This window comes from Coregonus clupeaformis, chromosome 12 (assembly GCF_020615455.1).
Source record: "Coregonus clupeaformis isolate EN_2021a chromosome 12, ASM2061545v1, whole genome shotgun sequence".
In the NCBI taxonomy this organism is placed as follows: domain Eukaryota; kingdom Metazoa; phylum Chordata; class Actinopteri; order Salmoniformes; family Salmonidae; genus Coregonus; species Coregonus clupeaformis.
Window position 1 is genome coordinate 62,676,188 of NC_059203.1, and position 19,304 is coordinate 62,695,491.

At 41.5% G+C, this 19,304-nt stretch overlaps 2 protein-coding genes across 2 annotated transcripts; one reads left to right on the forward strand and one right to left on the reverse strand.

Moving 5' to 3' along the window:
* Nucleotides 1–1,543: 1,543 nt before the first annotated feature.
* Nucleotides 1,544–5,293, reverse strand: LOC121582954 (talin rod domain-containing protein 1). The gene has a single exon (XM_041899141.2). The coding sequence runs from the start codon at nt 3,341–3,343 to the stop codon at nt 2,279–2,281; it is 1,065 nt and encodes a 354-aa protein (XP_041755075.1). The 5' UTR covers nt 3,344–5,293; the 3' UTR covers nt 1,544–2,278.
* Nucleotides 5,294–11,095: 5,802 nt separating this feature from the next.
* mesd (mesoderm development LRP chaperone) lies at nt 11,096–19,082 on the forward strand. The gene is made up of 3 exons (XM_041899140.2): nt 11,096–11,271; nt 11,825–12,057; nt 16,347–19,082. The coding sequence occupies exons 1-3, from the start codon at nt 11,113–11,115 to the stop codon at nt 16,615–16,617; spliced, it is 663 nt and encodes a 220-aa protein (XP_041755074.1). The 5' UTR covers nt 11,096–11,112; the 3' UTR covers nt 16,618–19,082.
* Nucleotides 19,083–19,304: the final 222 nt, after the last annotated feature.

Consider the following 19,304-nt stretch of genomic DNA (forward strand, 5'->3'; position numbering starts at 1 on the left):
TAATCGCACCAACTGTTGTCACCTTCTCACCAAGCTGCTTGCCGATGGTCTTGTAGCCCATTCCAGCCTTGTGTAGGTCTACAATCTTGTCCCTGACATCCTTGGAGAGCTCTTTGGTCTTGGCCATGGTGGAGAGTTTGGAATCTGATTGATTGATTGCTTCTATGGACAGGTGTCTTTTATACAGGTAACAAGCAGAGATTAGGAGCACTCCCTTTAAGAGTGTGCTCCTAATCCCAGCTCGTTACCTGTATAAAAGACACCTGGGAGCCAGAAATCTTTCTGATTGAGAGGGGGTCAAATACTTCTTTCCCTCATTAAAATGCAAATCAATTTATAACACTCTTCTGGATTTTTTTGTTGTTATACTGTCTCTCACTCTTCAAATAAACCTACCATTAAAATTATAGACTGATCATTTCTTTGTCAGTGGGCAAACGTACAAAATCAGCAGGGGATCAAATACTTTTTTCCCTCACTGTACCTGTTGTCTTTCATTTAAGTGATACTAGCAGGACCGTCGCTCTCTCTTGCATAATTGTTCTGTCTATGACTGGTCAGTTATCATTGTTCAGTGTCAGGACCGGTATTCATAAAGCATCTTAGTAGGAGTGCTAATCTAGGATCAGGTCCCCTCTTTGCATTTAATCTTATTCATGATGATCTAAAACTGATTCTAGATCAGCACTTCTACCCTGATAGGCTTTATGAATACGGGCCCAGGCCTAAACCACCTCATAGTGAATTAAACTAAATATTCAGTACACAAGACTCAACCAATGAAACACTCTCAAACTACAGCAAACTGCTGTATTGTTCTTTGAAACCCTGTGTTTAAGGCTATGTGATCAATTAAAATATCTGGCTGACATGGCAACCTGAATTAATTTACATGGCTAATTTCCGTCAGAGTAGAGCGTGTGTTTCCTTCAGGCAATAAAGACTGTTATTTATCATCATCTGTAATATTCCCCACTAGCACCTGTTCCTTCATGTTACTACAGACAACATATACATCATGTTAATATGGTCCATATTCTTTCATCATCATAATGATGATCAAATCGAGCTATCAATCCATCATCACAATATTTCCAATACATGAGAGAGAGAGAGAGAGAGAGAGAGAGAGAGAGAGAGAGAGAGAGAGAGAGAGAGAGAGAGTCAGTCTTCTAACTACTGTGTTTCACCTTATTCAATCATGTAGCTACACACTGTCTTTATGGTCACTTTAAACAAGGTCCATCTTGTGAGGGTAAATGAAGCCTTCATAAACCATTAAGAGGTCTACATGGAGACCTCATAAATAATGTACAAGCAAATGTCATACAATACCAGGGTGATATAACAGGGCCCTTACATCTAGTGCTTTGGCAAACCCTTAAGCCACCCTTTATACAATATAAACATAGTTTAGAAGTGATTTGTGGAGCATTTAGGGTTAAGTTTGACTGTCTACATCACATTGTGAAGTAGTGCTTGTTATAACAGAGTCATGTATATTAACGGTATGCTGACACAAAGACTGATCTGAGAACAGCGCTTACGAGAAATAACCTTTTTTAATAGTTGAAATAAATACTAATTTATACATGCATGATCAAAAAAAAACACATGAACAATACTATGGTAAGTCTGGTAGATAGTGTAAAACCTATGGCACACACTCACAGCAGCTTTTACCCATTTTAAGAATTTCACACATTGAAAAACACAAGCGATGGAGGACACTCTTCTTCTTACTTCCTACTCTCACTAGAGCACATGTACATCTACTACAGGTCACCTGGGGGTCCATAGGTCATAGGTCATAGGTGATAGGTCACACACACGGCAGGCTACATCCATCATTTCATATCTGGCGTTTTCACCATAGCTGAAAACTGAGGTAAACTTTATCAGGTTTTAAGATCATTGTATGTTTGTTTTTGGCAAAGAGAAGGCCAACAGGTGTATGTAAATAGGAGACTGAGTTTAAGTTGTCTGTTTCTTACGGTGAGGTTCTGGTCACATCCAGCGCAACCAAAACCTTGTTTTCCGATGTTGTTACTTCTAAGCTCAGTAAAACTCCAAACACAGCACACCTATCTCATCCGTAGAACCAGATCCAGACTCCTTCCTTTGTGTTCGCTCTCTGCTCTCACTCAACCTCCCGACCCTAAACGAACTGGGCCAATCCGAGCCAGTCTCTTTGGTATGCCAAAACAAGGAGATAGAGATGGGATTTTCTCATCCACGATCACTTCTAGAATGGGTTTATTTCTATTTCTTTATTCAACTAATTCACAGAATGGGAATTGACTGGCGGTAGAGTCCTGGGTGAAGACCTCTCCCTTAGCGCCTGTGAGAGCAGCGTGCAGCCGTCCGACACCGCGCACGCCGAGTTGCGCAAGCGCTCCCTGTAGTCTGCCATCTTAGTACTGCTCTCTGGATGCTGGGAGACGTCCCGGAGGCCCTGAGTGAGGAGGACGCACGCTGACACCACGCTCATGGCGCCGCCCAGAACCGCCGTCTGCACACCCTTCCCCTCAGGCGACACGCTCGCCGCCCGGCCTAGAAACTGCGGTTCCGTGGCGAACCCGACCAATGCGTTTACCGCTTGGACCAGCGCCGCGCTGAACAGGACGCAGCGGTTGCGCGTCAGCTCACTGGGCTGCGTCTTGACTTCACGGACGCAGGCCAAGAGGGCCGTGCCGCTCGTGCTAATGCTCTTGACGCTGAGCTTGAACTGTTCCTTGGCGAAGCGGTCCTTGGACCTCTCGCTGGCCAGGCCCGAGGCGTCTGTCAGGGTCTTGAGGCTGCGGGAGATGTTCTGAGATAGCTCCAGGAGTAGCTGGGGCGTGAGGTCCGGCAGCGATGTGACCCGGAGGATGCTGCAGCTCTGCTCCACCTCGTGGCGGCACCGTGTCACTTTGTAGCGGTCCACCAGCCCTGGCAGACACGGCTGAGAACCCGTGGTCTCTACCGCCGCTAGGTAGGCGGCATGCGCCGAACACTCGGTCAACGACACCACCAGGTCCCCCATCTCTAGTAAGCGGTCTCCCACCTCGACGAAGCGGCCCATGTTGAGCTGCGACTGGATGTCGTGGGTGAGGATGGAGAGTTCCTTGGTGCGGGCGATGACCGTGTCGCGGCACTGCTCGAAGGTCTCGGCCACAGCCACGCCGTCCGCGGTGACCACGGGCCGTGTCTCGCTGCAGAGCAGGAGGAGGTCGGCAACCAGCTGCATCTTGCCCTTACACGTGTCACAGATGGACGACAGCTTCTTCCTCTGCTGCACGCTGCTGCTCTGTGTGCTGCTGGAACCCTCGCTAGCTGACCTCCCTGAGCCACTACTAGCCATAGTAGGGGGGTCAAGCTGCTCGATTAGTGGGGGGGTTTCAATGAGAAACGTGTTTTACGTCGTCACACACTCCATGGTCAGAAAGCGTAGTTTAAGACATTGTTATTAACGATAACCCACACCCCTATATGTGTAAAACTGTGAGTTTGAACTGGCCAGAGAATATTCCTTATAGTCCTTCAGAGTATATGTAGTCCACTGTATGTGTCAATGTGAGATTGCGAAAAAGCACAGGGCATCGTATTCTCAAAGTAAACATTTGCTGAGATCAAATTAGAATTTCTATGTCATGGTACTCCAGCTCATTATTCACATACAAAGTACGGCTTGGAATTCTGTTGGGGTTAAATTAGTACCTTGGTTTTGAGCTATGATCTATAAAATTAACTATTCTAAACAGTCACTTCCTTTTCATTTTTTGGTGACGAGAATCCCTTCAAATGTTAACTTTTCATTTACTCAGTGTTTATAACTTATTCGTTGTCATGTTTACATACTAACTAAAATGCCCTGGAAAAAAAACTTCAACCACCTGCTAATATCTATTGTAGTCCCAGGTTTTCGCAAAACAGAAAAATTCACAGGTTATTGTAATAAACTATATTAGTCAAAATCACACACTAAACTGCAGTGCCACCAAGGTGCCTATACTTCAGTGCAGACTGTACAAAGATAATATTAAAACTTATGAATCTAATAAAATCAAAAAAATATTATCGATCTGATAATATTTGAACTGATAAACTACAACTTTAAGACGTGTCCTTTTTTCGGATTAAATTTTCTCGAGAACACGATAGGATCTTAAAATACCTGCTTGTTTGAGGGCAGGGTGTATGTGAACCGTATTGTCCGTTGAAGTGTACCCACTAAATTTGACCACCCTAGTTTGACCGGGAGGCTGGCTCATTCCAGTTACAAGGAGAGCACCACCCAGACTGTTCCGTTCGACCACTCCTCGCTCCCTCTGCCTTTCCTGCATCATCATTACATGAGTCTTTCCAAACAGAAGGCTCCAAAAACGCAACAGGCCAATTGCACTGGCCCTCCCGCGACTTTCAACCTCTTCTTTTTCATACACAGTCCCGTGATAGACACTTGTTCGTCCGGCAGGTTCGATTCCATAGGCATATCTATTGTCCATAAGCACTTCTTAGCAAAACGCGGGGAGTGAATGTCTTGTCCGGAATATCCTGTGTCGGGTTTCGGTTTTGATATCCATAGCAGTCGTGTCCCTGTTGAAATTATGGCCTAAACTCCTGAACACGTCTTAAACATTATTTCACAACTAACATGTCGGTCGACCACAAGACATCACTGAAAAATGAGTGGTGGGGATTCCAAACTGAAAGTCAGTTGTGCTCTCTCCCGCTACATCTTCTGTATAGCCTAGTATCAGGAAGCGGGGAGGGTGTGGTCGCACTAGAACGGCTTGATTGTAGCGAAGTAGCAACACAGGCAGCGATGCAAGAATGATAGTCTTCCGCTGAAATAATATGTAACTTTAAAACTGTGTTTAAAGTCAATCTGGCGCGTCAATATACAGCCAAAACGCCTGGCGCGCGCTTATCAAAAGGTCCAATACGATTCCACAGTTGTCCCGGATAGTTGCTGGCTTTCCTGGTGAGTTTTATGGTCCGGGTTTTAGGGCAGACTGCTCCCTCTGCCATGAGCCAGCCCTTCCCGAGGCCCCGACGTGGGTGCATTCGACTACCGGTGTAAGGGCAAAGTTACACCCAAAACGCAGTTCTACAAAATGACCGACAGTCCGCCCTGCATTTCATTTCTTTGGTTTCCTTCATTTCCCTTCTCAAAAACAATCAAACCGTGTGATACTGCGAGACCGCGCCGTTCTTTCTTATACAAGTCCAAACTTATTTTACACTGCTCATATTGACTGCTATAACACAGCTGTTGGATTCTACTAGAATGAGTGGCGTCTTTGCTGCGCTTTAATTTGGACTTTAATTTTGTGTTTCGTGTTTCACGACGCATTGGCTACGTTTCCACTTCCTGAGCTTGAGCTATTAATTACCAATGATGTAAATAAACCCTGGATTGCTAATGTTATTACATTTTAGTCATTTAGCAGACGCGCTTATCCAGAGCTACTTACAGTTAGTGAGTGCATTTTTTATTTATTTTTCATACTGGCCCCCGTGGGAATTGAACCCACAACCCTGGCGTTGCAAGCACCATGCTCTACCAACTGAGCTACACAGGGCCATTATGTATTGGCCATTGTGAGACTTTGAATCCACTGGAGCAGTCCTCCATAGGAATGAATGGAATTCTACAGTATTTCAAGTAAATGTTTTAAGGAGAAAATTACATGTATTTAAGTATTTTTGTTGTTGTTGTGGGGACAGTAACATTAGCAATCTCAAAAAAGTATACTTTAAGGATTTAAAAAATATATTTATATATCTTTTTATGTTTAGCTCACATAATATAATTTAAAAGTATGCGTTAAGGTGTCTGTAATATAATGAATGTGGCAAAAACAAATGTAGACATTAATAAACACATTTATATAGCTTTCTAAATATTTTTTACAACGTTGGGGGTGTGCCTAAATGGAGGCATGGTGACTTCAACACAGCACATCTAGTGTATCTATAAATCATTGGCAATAACTCATCTATTACACAGAATCAGCCAATCTGATTTAACTCACAACGAATGACATTAGGCTAAGGGCAACAATGTATTCTAAGAGATTGAACTATGATTTATAAATTTTTATTAAACGGTATTAAGACTATCTCAAAATAAGAGAAACAGACTACAGAACTCATGTTCTGTACCATAGCAGAAGCATATCATAGCCATGGATGCTTGCATTTTGTAAAGAGTGTGTAGGCCTATTTAATTTGAGTTTAAAAATGGTTTTACTGACCACCTTTCTTCTTCTGTATCTGTCTCAAATAGCACCCTATTCCCTACATAGTGCACTACTTTTGACCAGAGCCTATATGGCACTATATCGAGAATAAGGTCCCATTTGGGATGCAACCCAAATGGCACCACTCTTTCAAATCTCGTCATCATATCTGCAGAACATTTTGGGCCTTTGAATACTTGACAAAGTTCTTTATTCCTTGAAAACTATAAAATGCTATCCAGTACAGTTTGAGCAGGGTTGGTATCTCAGCATCCCTTGAGAAATATATTTCTATATACTTCAATGAGACAATTAACTAAAATCAACTGATTGAAAGTTATATATTTGTGTCACATCAATCTTATTATTTACAGACCTACATTTGGGAATTAATATAAATATAATATGGATATGTTTTATCACTCTGAAGGCTATGACTATTCTTTTTTTTAAATGTAAAAACAAAATGCTTTGAGTGTTTTTTTTTCTTGATATAGCTGATACAAGTAATCTTATCATGCTGGTTTTGTGCATCATACAAGTATATAATAGTACATATATAGGTGTAATGTTATTTACTATGTGGATTGTGCTAATGGATTTCAAAAATATATAAACCCTACCGCCTTATGTTGTGCTCTGACTAGTCCAAGAGCCACAGTATTTACTATGGACGGCGAAATCTGACTCTTCTCTCTCTGTTAATGGTGGTGACATCACTGACATTGCCCACTCACAGAAGACAGAGAGGGTAAAGCTGGGATGTGAGGGAACCAATAGGAGAATGGAGAGAGGGACCAATACCTACGGTACTCTAACCCCCGTAGGCTTGAACGGTTACGTACTGTCTGTTCACTGCAGTTACAAGAACTGTGAGTCACAGGGAAGTAGAATACCTGTAATGTATGTCAATGTAGTGTTGGATCTATTAGCTGTAGTATAATTGTGATTCAAAATAATTAAAAAGAACCAAAACCAAGGAGTACGGTATGACTCAACAAGTCTTATTTTATTCTATTCTATTCACAGCATACCTTCCAGACTCCTAGAGTCAGATAACAAGCAAGAAATGCAATACATGAACCGTCACAATGCAATACAGTGTGTGTGTGTGTGTGTGTGTGTGTGTGAAAAAAATGTATGCACTCACTAACTGTATGTCGCTCTGGATAAGAGCGTCTGCTAAATGACTAAAATGTAAAAATATGTGTGTGTGTGAATCACTCTTCCACAGAGTCCTATAGTTTATGTAAACTCGTCATAAAAGCATTTTGCTACACCCACTATAACATCTGCTAAACACATGTATGTGACAAATAAAAATTGATTTGATTTGATAATCAACATGAAATATTTTAAATATATATATATATATTTAATTTTATGCTACACTATGGTATCACTATCAGCCAATAAGTGTGGCCCTTTTTGTCTGAGGAGGTAGTGTGCTTTACTACAGGGAGGCTAAATAAGGTCTAAATAATATTCAAGTCACTAACGGTCCCACTCAACCCCCAGACCTACACAGACAGCCCATCTGAGCAGAGCTGTGTGTGTGTGTGTGTGTGTGTGTGTGTGTGTGTGTGTGTGTGTGGGAGACTGTGTCCGTGTACGTTTGTGTGACACTGTGTGTGTGTTGTGTGTGTCTTGGAAGCAGACAGCCTAGCTTCTGCTGCTAAGGCCACAGGTTGTGCATTGTCAGTCTCTCTCACACACAGCTGCACAGGGCACGGTGCCATTGGGTGGAGTAGGCCGGAGAGGAAACGCTTCAGTTTCTGTCGACTGGCCCAATCTCTGCTGAAGCACTACTGACCCCATGTACTGTGCTATAGCCTACACACTACAGGAGTATTTGAAAGAACAGGCATCCATCCAGTAAAGAGTGAAGAGTAAAGTTGTAAGCTGAATGGTTCAAATCATACAGTGACTCAATCTTGAGGTGCCCAAGCAGTAATAATAGTGGGTTGGACCCATAGAAATTGAATTTGATATGTTTGTTTCCAAAATAAACCTGTGATGATATTGTGTTATGAATCATGTTTTCACATGTAAAAAGCTTATTGAATTGCATCTTATGTAGCTAGCCTTCAAAATGCTAACTACATTTAAAAAAACATAAATAAAAATAAAAAGATATATTAAAACATTTTCCATAAAGTATATATTTTTTAGATGACTATTGTTACTGTCCCCACTACAACAAAAAAATACTTAAATACATGTAATTTTGTCCTTGAAACATTTAATTGAAATACCGTAGAATTCCATTCATTCCTCTGGAGGACTGCTTCTACTGGGGAGTGCCAACATGGCCGACTGGTGGCTTCAAAGCCTCTCAATGGCCAACATATAGATGGGTTAGCTGACAACGTCATGAAAACCATGCTAATTCTTCAATGGGGAAGAAGTCCATGAGTTGTTGTGATTCTGGATATCCAGATTGCTACCAACAATGACAAAAAACTGCCATGTGTGGAATCGGAAGTGACTCGTTTCAGCTAGTTTGATCTTGTTCTTGATACCATGTCGTGTGAGGTGTTTTGACTGATTTCATGTCAATGCTAATATAGCAAAAATTTGCTAGCTAGCTAACCAACAACTGTAACGATGTATTTGAGAGACAACAGTGGCATGTATTAATGGATGCCAAGGGAAGCCAGGCTTCCCCCCAAAAAATTACAGAAAAAAAGAAAAAAACATTCAATAATGTATATTTTGTCTCTTTGTTTTTCATAATTGTCCTTCAATTCAAAAGAGGCTGAATGTATCTCCCTGGAGAAAGCATCCGAGCGAGTGAAACAGTACCTCTGTTCTCTGTCTCTGTACAGTATGTGTAGGTCAAAAAGAGAATTACATTGTTGCCGCCTGTAATGTTGAATTGCAAAAATGCAAGGGAAGCCAGTGAGCATTTGGCCTCCCTTGATAAAAAAAAGTATAAAATAATAGCCAGTCAGCATTGAGCTAAACTGAGTGACCTCAACTATGAATGGTCCTGGCACACCAAAAAAAAAGTGTAAAGGGAAGCCAGTTTGGATTTGGCTTCACACCAATCACATCACATCGAGAGCAAAATGTAATTGACAGAAAGAATTTGAATTGTTGCATCTCGTTGTGTTGTTGTCCTCTGGTGGCTAGCTGGCTAGCTAAAATGGTACCTTTCCTAAATTAGCCATGGATGGAGATAGGGATTTGGACTTGTATTTTAACTTAATTCTCCGTACTGGCCAATGATTATAATGTTGATTCTGATCAGACTATAACTTCATACATTGTGCCCCTGGCCTGAGAGGATGGAAGTTCAATATGTAGCTAAATGTAGTAGGCTAATGTTAACTAGCTGGCTCATCGTTGCCCATTAAAGGAAGTTAGGCTAGCGAGCAAGCATTTCAGCCAGGTAGCCTAGGACAACAAAAACTAAAAGTGTGTGTCATAGACCGTTTCATCAACATCAAAGAGAGGAGGATGGCATTGGCATTTCTCTACAAGTAGGGTGAATCAACATGTATTTTCTACTTGCACAAACACACACACACACACACGCACACAGTGGTTGAAAAAGTATCCAATTGTCATACTTGAGTAAAAGTAAAGATACCTTTAATAGAAAATGACTCAAGTAAAAGTCACCCAGAAAACTTCTACTTGAGTAAGTCTAAAAGTAATTGGTTTAAAATATACTTAAGTATCAAAAGTAAAAGTATAAACCATTTCAAATTCCTTATATTAAGCAAACCAAACGGCAGCATTTTCTTATTAGTTTTATTTATGGATAGCCAGGGGCACACTCCAACACTCAGACATAATTTACAAACGAAGCATGTGTGTTTAGTGAGTCCGCCAGATCAGAGGCAGTAGGGATGACCAGGGATGTTCTGTTGATAAGTGTGTGAATTGGACCATTATCCTGTCCTGCTAAGCCTTCAAAATGTTACAAGTACTTTTGGGTGTCAAGGAAAATGTATGGAGTAGAAAGTACAATATTCTCTTAAGGAATGTGGTTAAGGAAAAGTAAAAGTAGTTAAAAATATAGATAATAAAGTAAAGTACAGATACCCCAAAAAATAAGTAGTACTTTAAAGTATTTTTACCTAAGTACTTTACACCTGGCGCACACACACACACACAAATCAGAACCATGGACAGCCACATCATATTTAGCTTACGTGGATTGGACTAAATTGTTTTTGGTATCTTTTAGTTGTCACTGTATTAGACTAAGCATAGGTGATTTGATGATGTTGAAATGTTGTAGTTGAAATGGTGCTGGAATAGTGGAGGCAGCTCCTTTTTTCTTTATGACTTGCGGTAACTCTCAGTGGTTCTAAATCAATAGTTGTTTTGTAGTCCGAAAATGTTGGAAACATTAACTTGCTTGACCATGCTGTAGGTCATGTAACTGTTTGTTACATGCAATATGCTTTGTGGACTTCACCAGACAGAGGTTGCTCTCCGGTTTTGTGATGAAACAAAGGTGTGGTTGAATTTATTCTGCCACTGTGTCTTCTTATATCACAGTGACAAGGCATATGAACTAACAGGATTTATAGAGCAAACAACACAATTATCACAACATAGGTTGTAATATGGCTTTTTTGTCTGGCTTGGCTTTCCCAGTGATTTTACCAAAGTATAGCTACTGAGAGACAAGTGCTCATTGTGCAAATGTATGTTTTCAATAAACATTGGAGACTAAATATAGTTTACATGTTGTCAACAACCAACACACATCGGTTTTGTTGCTAAACAACCAACCCTTCCATAGCATCAGCAATCCAGGGTTTATATACATCATTTGATTGTAACCAATCCCCATTTCCTTCGTCACGTACCCTCCACGTCCTCTGAGGAAACACTCTCAGCCAATCACCGTTCACCATCTGTAAGCATGGCGGCGGACTTCAGGTGGAGATGTGCTGTGCTTTTGCTCTGTACGTATTTTATATGTATTTTAGCAACGGACGGTGAAAATAACAAGCCCAAGAAGAAGAAAGATATCCGAGATTACAATGATGCCGATATGGCACGGCTTTTGGAGGAATGGGAGGTAAACAACACGCTTTTAATTCGGTTAATAGCCGTTTTTCAGTTACCTAGACAGCTACTGTAGCTAGCTTCTCAGCTAACTAAATAGCTAATCAGAAAGCTAGCTAAATAACATGACCAACATATTTCCTGTCTGATCTTCGTAGCTTGCTAGATAGTTACTTGACCAAAAATATTGCTCAGTCCTGATAAGGTATAGCTATCACGCAACATCATAGCTATAGTCCATTGTTATTGTACTAAATAACTAGCTAACCTTAACCTGCTAAGTTAGCTATACGTTAGTTAATGAGTGAACAAGCTAACGTTAACTAAACTAGTAACTCATCTTGTTTCACGTGATAAATTCTTTGTAGCTTGGTATCCCCTCGTTTCACTCGCCACACCAAACTTTCTTTGATATCTAGCTAGTTAACAAGGATAGGAACAGAATAGTAAATTAGCTATCTGAACGAATAGCTTTGTCTTTGCATTACTGAAGCACTTGTAGTCAATGATATCATTCATTGTGTAATATCTAAAACTCAGTCATATCTCCTCCCCGCTTCCTTCAGAAAGACGACGACATCGAGGAGGGCGACCTCCCTGAGCACAGACGGTCCCCACCGCCTATCGACTTCTCCAAGGTGGACGCTTCTAAGCCTGAGGAGCTGCTGAAGATGTCCAAGAAGGGAAAAACTCTGATGGTGTTTGCCACGGTGGCGGGAGAGCCTACGGAGAAGGAGACTGAGGAGGTGACCAGTCTGTGGCAGAGCAGCCTCTTCAACGCCAACTTTGACATCCAGAGGTAGGCCTAGGCTTTAGTCTAATGCCGCATTTCTCAAACCTTTCCTCCTCCTCTTCTCCTTCTTCTTCTATTGTATAATGGCGGTCCGCAAACCTATTGTGCTGGAGTGTGCAATCTATCACAGTTGGCCTAATTCTGTACAATTAAGATTTGTTTTTAAAAATAAACAAATAAATCACTACAAATTTCTAACAAATTCTCCCCCTCCCAAAAACCCTCCCAAGCTCTTCAAACTTTATCTCTATCATATTGAGACAATCTATCTTTAGGATTATTTAGCATTTCAAAAATCATGTTGAGTAACATCTGTTACCCCCAATAACTCTGTTGCCGTATCACAATAATCTTCAACCTGGCATTTCTGCTTTCCACAATCCGAGTCGTGGTGATCATCTTTCCAATGAAGGCTATGAAGTCAGTTTGATGTATTATCAAAGTGTCCTTTAACACAGCACATTAGAGCTGAGCAGTATGGCCTACAAATCCGATCTCTATTTATTTATTTATTTTTATTTATTTTTTAACTTATGGGCGATTCACATTATATCAACTTTAAAAAATGTTTTCTCAAAATAAGCTTTGTTTCACAATTAAAGGTCAAATACACTGCATTTCAAACAGTCAGCAATAATCGAATTAATTCACGGCTTGTAAAATTATACCTAGGCTAAATATAAGCTTTCAACCATGAGACCTACTAATAATTGAATTATTTTATCAAAATAGTTTAACCTGCTTTTTTCCAATAATCACTTATCTGGCTTTCAAGTCTATGAAGATGCCCTTTTTGTTACAAATGTAACCTGAACCATGCACATCCATTAATAATGACCAACTTCTGGTAGCAGGCAATATCGAAAATTAACAGGTCTCATAAACAATCTCTCAATCACAAGCCCACCTGCAAGTGACAGGGTTTGTACGGTCATGAAAATCCTGGAATGGAATTTTTTATGGTGTTTTCCAGGCCTGGAAAAGTTTTGGAAAATGATCAAATCTGAAAAGTCTGGCAAAATATTGTAATAATTTATGTTAATGTAATTTATTTAGACAGTCTCGGAATTACACTTTAGCGCATCTGTGTTTGTGCGCATCACCTACATATGTGCAAGACGAGTGGGCCGTTGCTCAAGGAGAGCGAGACAGTCGGACATTTGCAGCAGCAGGTAGGCCTTTAAATAGAGAACAGACTAATAACTAGGTAGCCAATTCAAAACATATTTTGTACTCTAGTTAACTGTTTAGCTATTATTAGCATGTTTTCGTCATGTCCTAGTGGGCTAAACTCCAATTCCATCTGTCAACATCTATATGATCCCTGTAGTGAGAAGCCAGCTAATCTTTATATTTAAAGTCTAGCCAACTTGGATCTACTTGTTTGCTAACAAGGTAGAACAGTCAAACTGTTATGAATACACCCTCCTGTCCGTCTCCAACTGTTTGAACCACATAGCCTGTTCACTTTGTTTAGATGTTGAAATCAAGTGGCCTACCTGGATAAGAAGATGCTTATTTCTCAGAATGAGGAGGAGTTGCCAATTCCTGATACAAATGTGTATTTTTATGCTCATTGCACATTTATAAAACACAGACCAGACAGCTAGCGCATAAGTCTGTGGCTAAAATGCTGCTAGGTTCTGCTCTGTTCAACATTTTGTGAGTTGAGACATAAAAATTGTATCATTAAAAGTTCAGTTCTCCTCCATTACAGTAAAATAATGTCTCCATGTGTTTCGGTGTCCACATGACCGATTTACGTTGGACCAAACATCAAATGCAAATAGCTAGTTTAAACTGCTTGTTTTCAGAGTGGAAGAAGTTTACATTATATGACAAACTATGTGGACACCTGCTCGTCGAACATCTCATTCCAAAATAATGGGCATTAATATGGAGTTGGTCCCCCTTTTGCTGCTATTACAGCCTCCACTCTTCTAGGAAGGGTTTGCACCAGATGTTGGAACATTGCTGCGGGGACTTGCTTCCATTCAGCCACGAGCATTAGTGAGGTCGGGCAATGATGTTGGGCGATTAGGCCAAGAGTGTGCAAAGCTGTCATCAAGGCAAAGGGTGGCTATTTGAACAATCTGAAATATAAAATATGTTTTGATTTGTTTAACACTTTTTGGGTTACTACATGATTCCATATGTGTTATTGCATAGTTTTGATGTCTACACTATTATTCTACAAAGTAGAAAATAGTAAAAATAATGAAAAACCCTTGAATGAGCAGGTGTTCTAAAGCTTTTGACTAGTACTGTACCTTTGTACATAGTCTATATTTTGTGTCAGGGGAAGGGGCTTGGCGTCTGTGTGCGAGTGGGAAGGTGACAGTGAACACAGCACAGAAGGAGGGGGGGCTTGGTGTGCCAGTGGGAAGGTGCACAGTGAACACAGCACAGAAGGAGGGGGGGCTTGGTGTGCCAGTGGGAAGGTGACAGTGAACACAGCACAGAAGGAGGGGGGCTTGGTGTGCCAGTGGGAAGGTGCACAGTGAACACAGCACAGAAGGAGGGGGGGCTTGGTGTGCCAGTGGGAAGGTGACAGTGAACACAGCACAGAAGGAGGGGGGGCTTGGTGTGCCAGTGGGAAGGTGCACAGTGAACACAGCACAGAAGGAGGGGGGGCTTGAATAACAACAAAAAAATCCAGAAAAGAGACAGAATAACAACAACAAAAAAAACAGAAAAATGCATGTCAAAAATGTTATAAATTGATTTGCATTTTAATGAGGGAAATAAGTATTTCACCCCTCTGCAAAACATGACTTAGTACTTGGTGGCAAAACTCTTGTTGGCAATCACAGAGGTCAGACGTTTCTTGTAGTTGGCCACCAGGTTTGCACACATCTCGGAGGGATTTTGTCCCACTCCTCTTTGCAGATCTTCTCCAAGTCATTAAGGTTTCGAGGCTGACGTTTGGCAACTCGAACCTTCAGCTCCCTCCACAGATGTTCTATGGGATTAAGGTCTGGAGACTGGCTAAGCCACTCCAGGCCTTAATGTGCTTCTTGAGCCACTCCTTTGTTGCCGTGTGTTTTGGGTCATTGTCATGCTGGAATACCCATCCACGACCCATTTTCAATGCCCTGGCTGAGGGAAGGAGGTTCTCACCCAAGATTTGATGGTACATGGCCCCGTCCATCGTCCCTTTGATGCGGTGATGTTGTCCTGTCCCCTTAGCAGAAAAACACCCCGAATGCATAATGTTTCCACCTCCATGTTTGACGGTGGGGATGGTGTTCTTGGGGTCATAGGCAGCATTCCTCCTCCTCCAAACACGGCGAGTTGAGTTGATGCCAAAGAGCTCGTTTTTGGTCTCATCTGACCACAACACTTTCACCCAGTTCTCCTCTGAATCATTCAGATATTCATTGGCAAATTTCAGACGGGCATGTATATGTGCTTTCTTGAGCAGGGGGACCTTGTGGGCGCTGCAGTATTTCAGTCCTTCACGGCGTAGTGTGTTACCAATTGTTTTCTTGGTGACTATGGTCCCAGCTGCCTTGAGATCATTGACAAGATCCTCCCGTGTAGTTCTGGGCTGATTCCTCACCGTTCTCATGATTATTGCAACTCCACGAGGTGAGATCTTGCATGGAGCCCCAGGCCGAGGGAGATTGACAGTACTTTTGTGTTTCTTCCATTTGCGAATAATCGCACCAACTGTTGTCACTTTCTCACCAAGCTGCTTGGCGATGGTCTTGTAGCCCATTCCAGCCTTGTGTAGGTCTACAATCTTGGCCCTGACATCCTTTAGAGCTCTTTGGTCTTGGCCATGGTGGAGAGTTTGGAATCTGATTGATTGATTGCTTCTGTGGACAGGTGTCTTTTTATACAGGTAACAAGCTGAGATTAGGAGCACTCCCTTTAAGAGTGTGCTCCTAATCTCAGCTCGTTACCTGTATAAAAGACACCTGGGAGCCAGAAATCTTTCTGATTGAGATGGGGTCAAATACTTATTTCCTTCATTAAAATGCAAATCAATTAAATATTTTTGACATGCGTTTTTCTGGATTTTTTGTTTGTTATTCTGTCTCTCACTGTTCAAATAAACCTACCATTAAAATTATAGACTGATCATTTCTTTGTCAGTGGGCAAACATACAAAATCAGCAGGGGATCAAATACTTTCTTCCCTCACTGTACATAACCTAACACACTAATGCGTAACCAAACAAAAATGTTGACAATAGATTTGTTCATTATTGTAAACAGGAAAGGTTTTCTTTATTCCCAGACTTAAGACTAATGTCCCGTGTTGTCCCTCCTCTCCCCTCGTACTGTAGGTTCGTGGTGGGCTCCAACCGGGTCATCTTCATGCTGCGAGACGGCAGCTTCGCCTGGGAGGTCAAGGACTTCCTGGTGGCCCAGGAGCGCTGCGCCGAGGTCACCGTGGAAGGTCAGGTGTTCCCCGGGAAGGCCGCCAAGGAAGATGGCAGCGCCAAGGCAAAGCAGCAGAATGAAGTGAACACCAAAAAGAAGGGCAAGAAGAAGTCGGAGGGCAAGAAACCCGACCTGGACGGCAACAGAGCAAGTAAAGCCAAGGTTGAACTGTGATTGGCTGATGATTGAGAGAGGGAGAGAGCGAGAGCGAGAGAGAGAGAGATGGGATTGGCAGAACAATCACAGGGCCTGTCCAGAACAGAAACAACCCCTAGCTTCTTTCACTTAAGTATTTCAGATCTGAGGCCAATGGTTAAAAGCAAAATGCATTTGACTACTACCTATCCTTTCAATCAGGCTTTATGGAGCTGCTACAGATCTGCAGACACTGAAGTGGTAGAGGCTAGGGGAAGGGACTTGGAGAGAGGTTCAACGGTGACTCAGCACAAGTTAGTTTTGTGGCAGTCTGTACTCTATCAAGCCTATTAAATCCAGGGTCAATGACTGACCTCAGAGCAGGTGTTAAAGTGTAGCGTTGAGGTTTACAGTGTCTTTTACACACCTGTCACTGAGTCTGAAGGTCAACATGTTATTTTGTACGGCTTGTCAATGACTTGTCTCTTTTACAATGTAGGGGCTGTGTCAGAGAATGTGAAAAATTGTATTTTGAAACGAGTTATGAATCCAACCAGTGCTTCAATATTACTTTTTGTCATTGTTTTCCACTATACTGTTCGACAAACAGTACATTTGTTAGAGGCATTGTATTTCATTATTCCAATAAAACATTTAAGTAATACAGGAAATGATTTGAGCACAAACTGATTTTCCTACATGTGCCAAAACCACTGATTTTAGAATTGAGAAAGGCCAAGTACTGCACTACGTAGGGAATGGGGTGTGTCATTAGGGACACACACATAGATAACTGTTGATTTCTTGTGTTCACCTTCAATAATACAGTTGAGTTCAGTATTGACTTGTAGCATACAATTGCAGTGGTCACATTGTACATGGATCTTCACTAAATTACAGAATAAAATGATTTTCTTTCTTTGTCAATCCTGTGAAAAGGGAGTCCTTGTTGGTTAAGTGAATGGGTTGCTTTGTGTAATATGACAACTGAGAGACATCATCTCCTCATCCTATTTTACCATTTTCCTCTTTTCCTCCCTGTCTTTCCATTTCTCACACTTCTTATTCTGGCGTAGCTGTCTGCTACATCCCTGAAGGGGGGTGTGTGTGTGTGTGAACACATTCCGCTTGGAAGGAGCAACAAATAAATGTAACTTGATAGTCCAGTCCACTGCGTTATGAGACTATCTGCCTGTCCATACAGACTCCCTCCAACTGTGTTGGGATTTGGATTGTCATGTTCTGTGTATCCCGTCTGGCATGTTATCTAAACGCTGGTGGACCGGAAGGAATGATGTTAAGCCTAGATTCAATCAGTTCAGCATTAACCTGCTATAACCAACAAACTTTCAGTTTTTAGTTTTCTGATATAATACTTGGGCTGGATTCAATCCTTATCATCTAAGTATCACGGAAGATCCACGTTAAAATGTAAAGGTAATTTCCCATTGAGTGGACATGCAGCGTTTACTGTTAATGCAGTCTCCGCGAGAGCCGGGGAACATTGCCTTATAATTGTCAATCACGCTATAAAGCGGATCTTCAGCACTACGGATTGAGTAGAGCGCCTGATTTTTCCTTTACATAAGCCAACAGAGCCCCAGTGTTGTGTTTTAGAAGCAAGTAGGAAGCTCACAGTGTTACTGGGAGTTGGAGCACTGCAGAGGATTGGAGGCATCCGCTTAACGAGTCCTCTCTCTAGCGCTCGCACTCTCTCAGCATGTGAGCATAGCTCGGCATTCCACAATGATTTATAATGGGCCTGGAACCACACCCTTTACTCTGAACACACACACACAAAGGAACCAGTGCATGAGAACCAATGGGGCTGGAGCCAACCATTGCCCCTTGCTGATGGTAATTCCAACCTCCAGAACCCATTAACTTCTCCAATAACGCTGCAAACGGCACCCTATTACCTAGTGCACGTCTTTTGACCAGGGCCCATAGGGAATAGGGTGCCGATTGGGACGAAGCCTAAGAATCCCAAACCAAAGTGTCTGTTGAAACGTGTAGGCTAATGGTTGAAATGTGGAACTGATGTGTTTCTTGGTTCAAACAATAATTGGATAACCGGTAGTAGAACATCATAAATGTGTTACCGGAACGTTAACTGGTGTTTCTTTGCAGAAAGTCTTTATTGAGGTGCGCGCACACACACACACACACACGCTTATAAATTCAGAGTAACACTCAGTTCAGTTATTGATTTATTTCTGTACAAAAGTCATTTAAAGATGTTAAGTCATGACATTTAATTACTTTACAAGCCCAAGTCACATATAGTACATCACATCCATTTGGTGTAGGGTTAAAACAAAACAACGCGGTACCTACGATGGGTCATATTATGTCATATAGCAGTGTTTAGTATGATTGTTTTGAAATGCTATAGTATTATTTTTCTTACATACAATTCAGGACCAGAATACATTACAACTCAAAAGATGTCCCTTGTAGATTTTGTTCAATTGTGTCTGTACAATAAATAAGTATAAAATATATCTCTGTTATCAATCTGTGGAATTTTTAAAAACACATTTAAACATACAAAACACTAACAACTACCACGTCCGAAAAAAGACCAGCTATTTCGGGCAAAGGGAAACGTTTATCTGATTCTTGCCAGATTTGATGAAAAATCGCTAATTTATAATCAATTTATAAATTGCTTAAATAACATTTATAGTTTTGATTTGGGAATATTGTCTAAGACCAGATAGCAC

Excerpts from the sequence above, each read along its gene's own strand:
- LOC121582954 (XM_041899141.2), bottom strand. The coding sequence starts at position 3,343 with ATGGCTAGTAGTGGCTCAGGGAGGTCAGCTAGCGAGGGTTCCAGCAGC.
- mesd (XM_041899140.2), top strand. The coding sequence starts at position 11,113 with ATGGCGGCGGACTTCAGGTGGAGATGTGCTGTGCTTTTGCTCTGTACG. Across the intron at positions 11,272-11,824 it reads GGCTTTTGGAGGAATGGGAG|AAAGACGACGACATCGAGGA; the intron begins GTAAACAACACG and ends CGCTTCCTTCAG. Across the intron at positions 12,058-16,346 it reads GCCAACTTTGACATCCAGAG|GTTCGTGGTGGGCTCCAACC; the intron begins GTAGGCCTAGGC and ends CTCGTACTGTAG.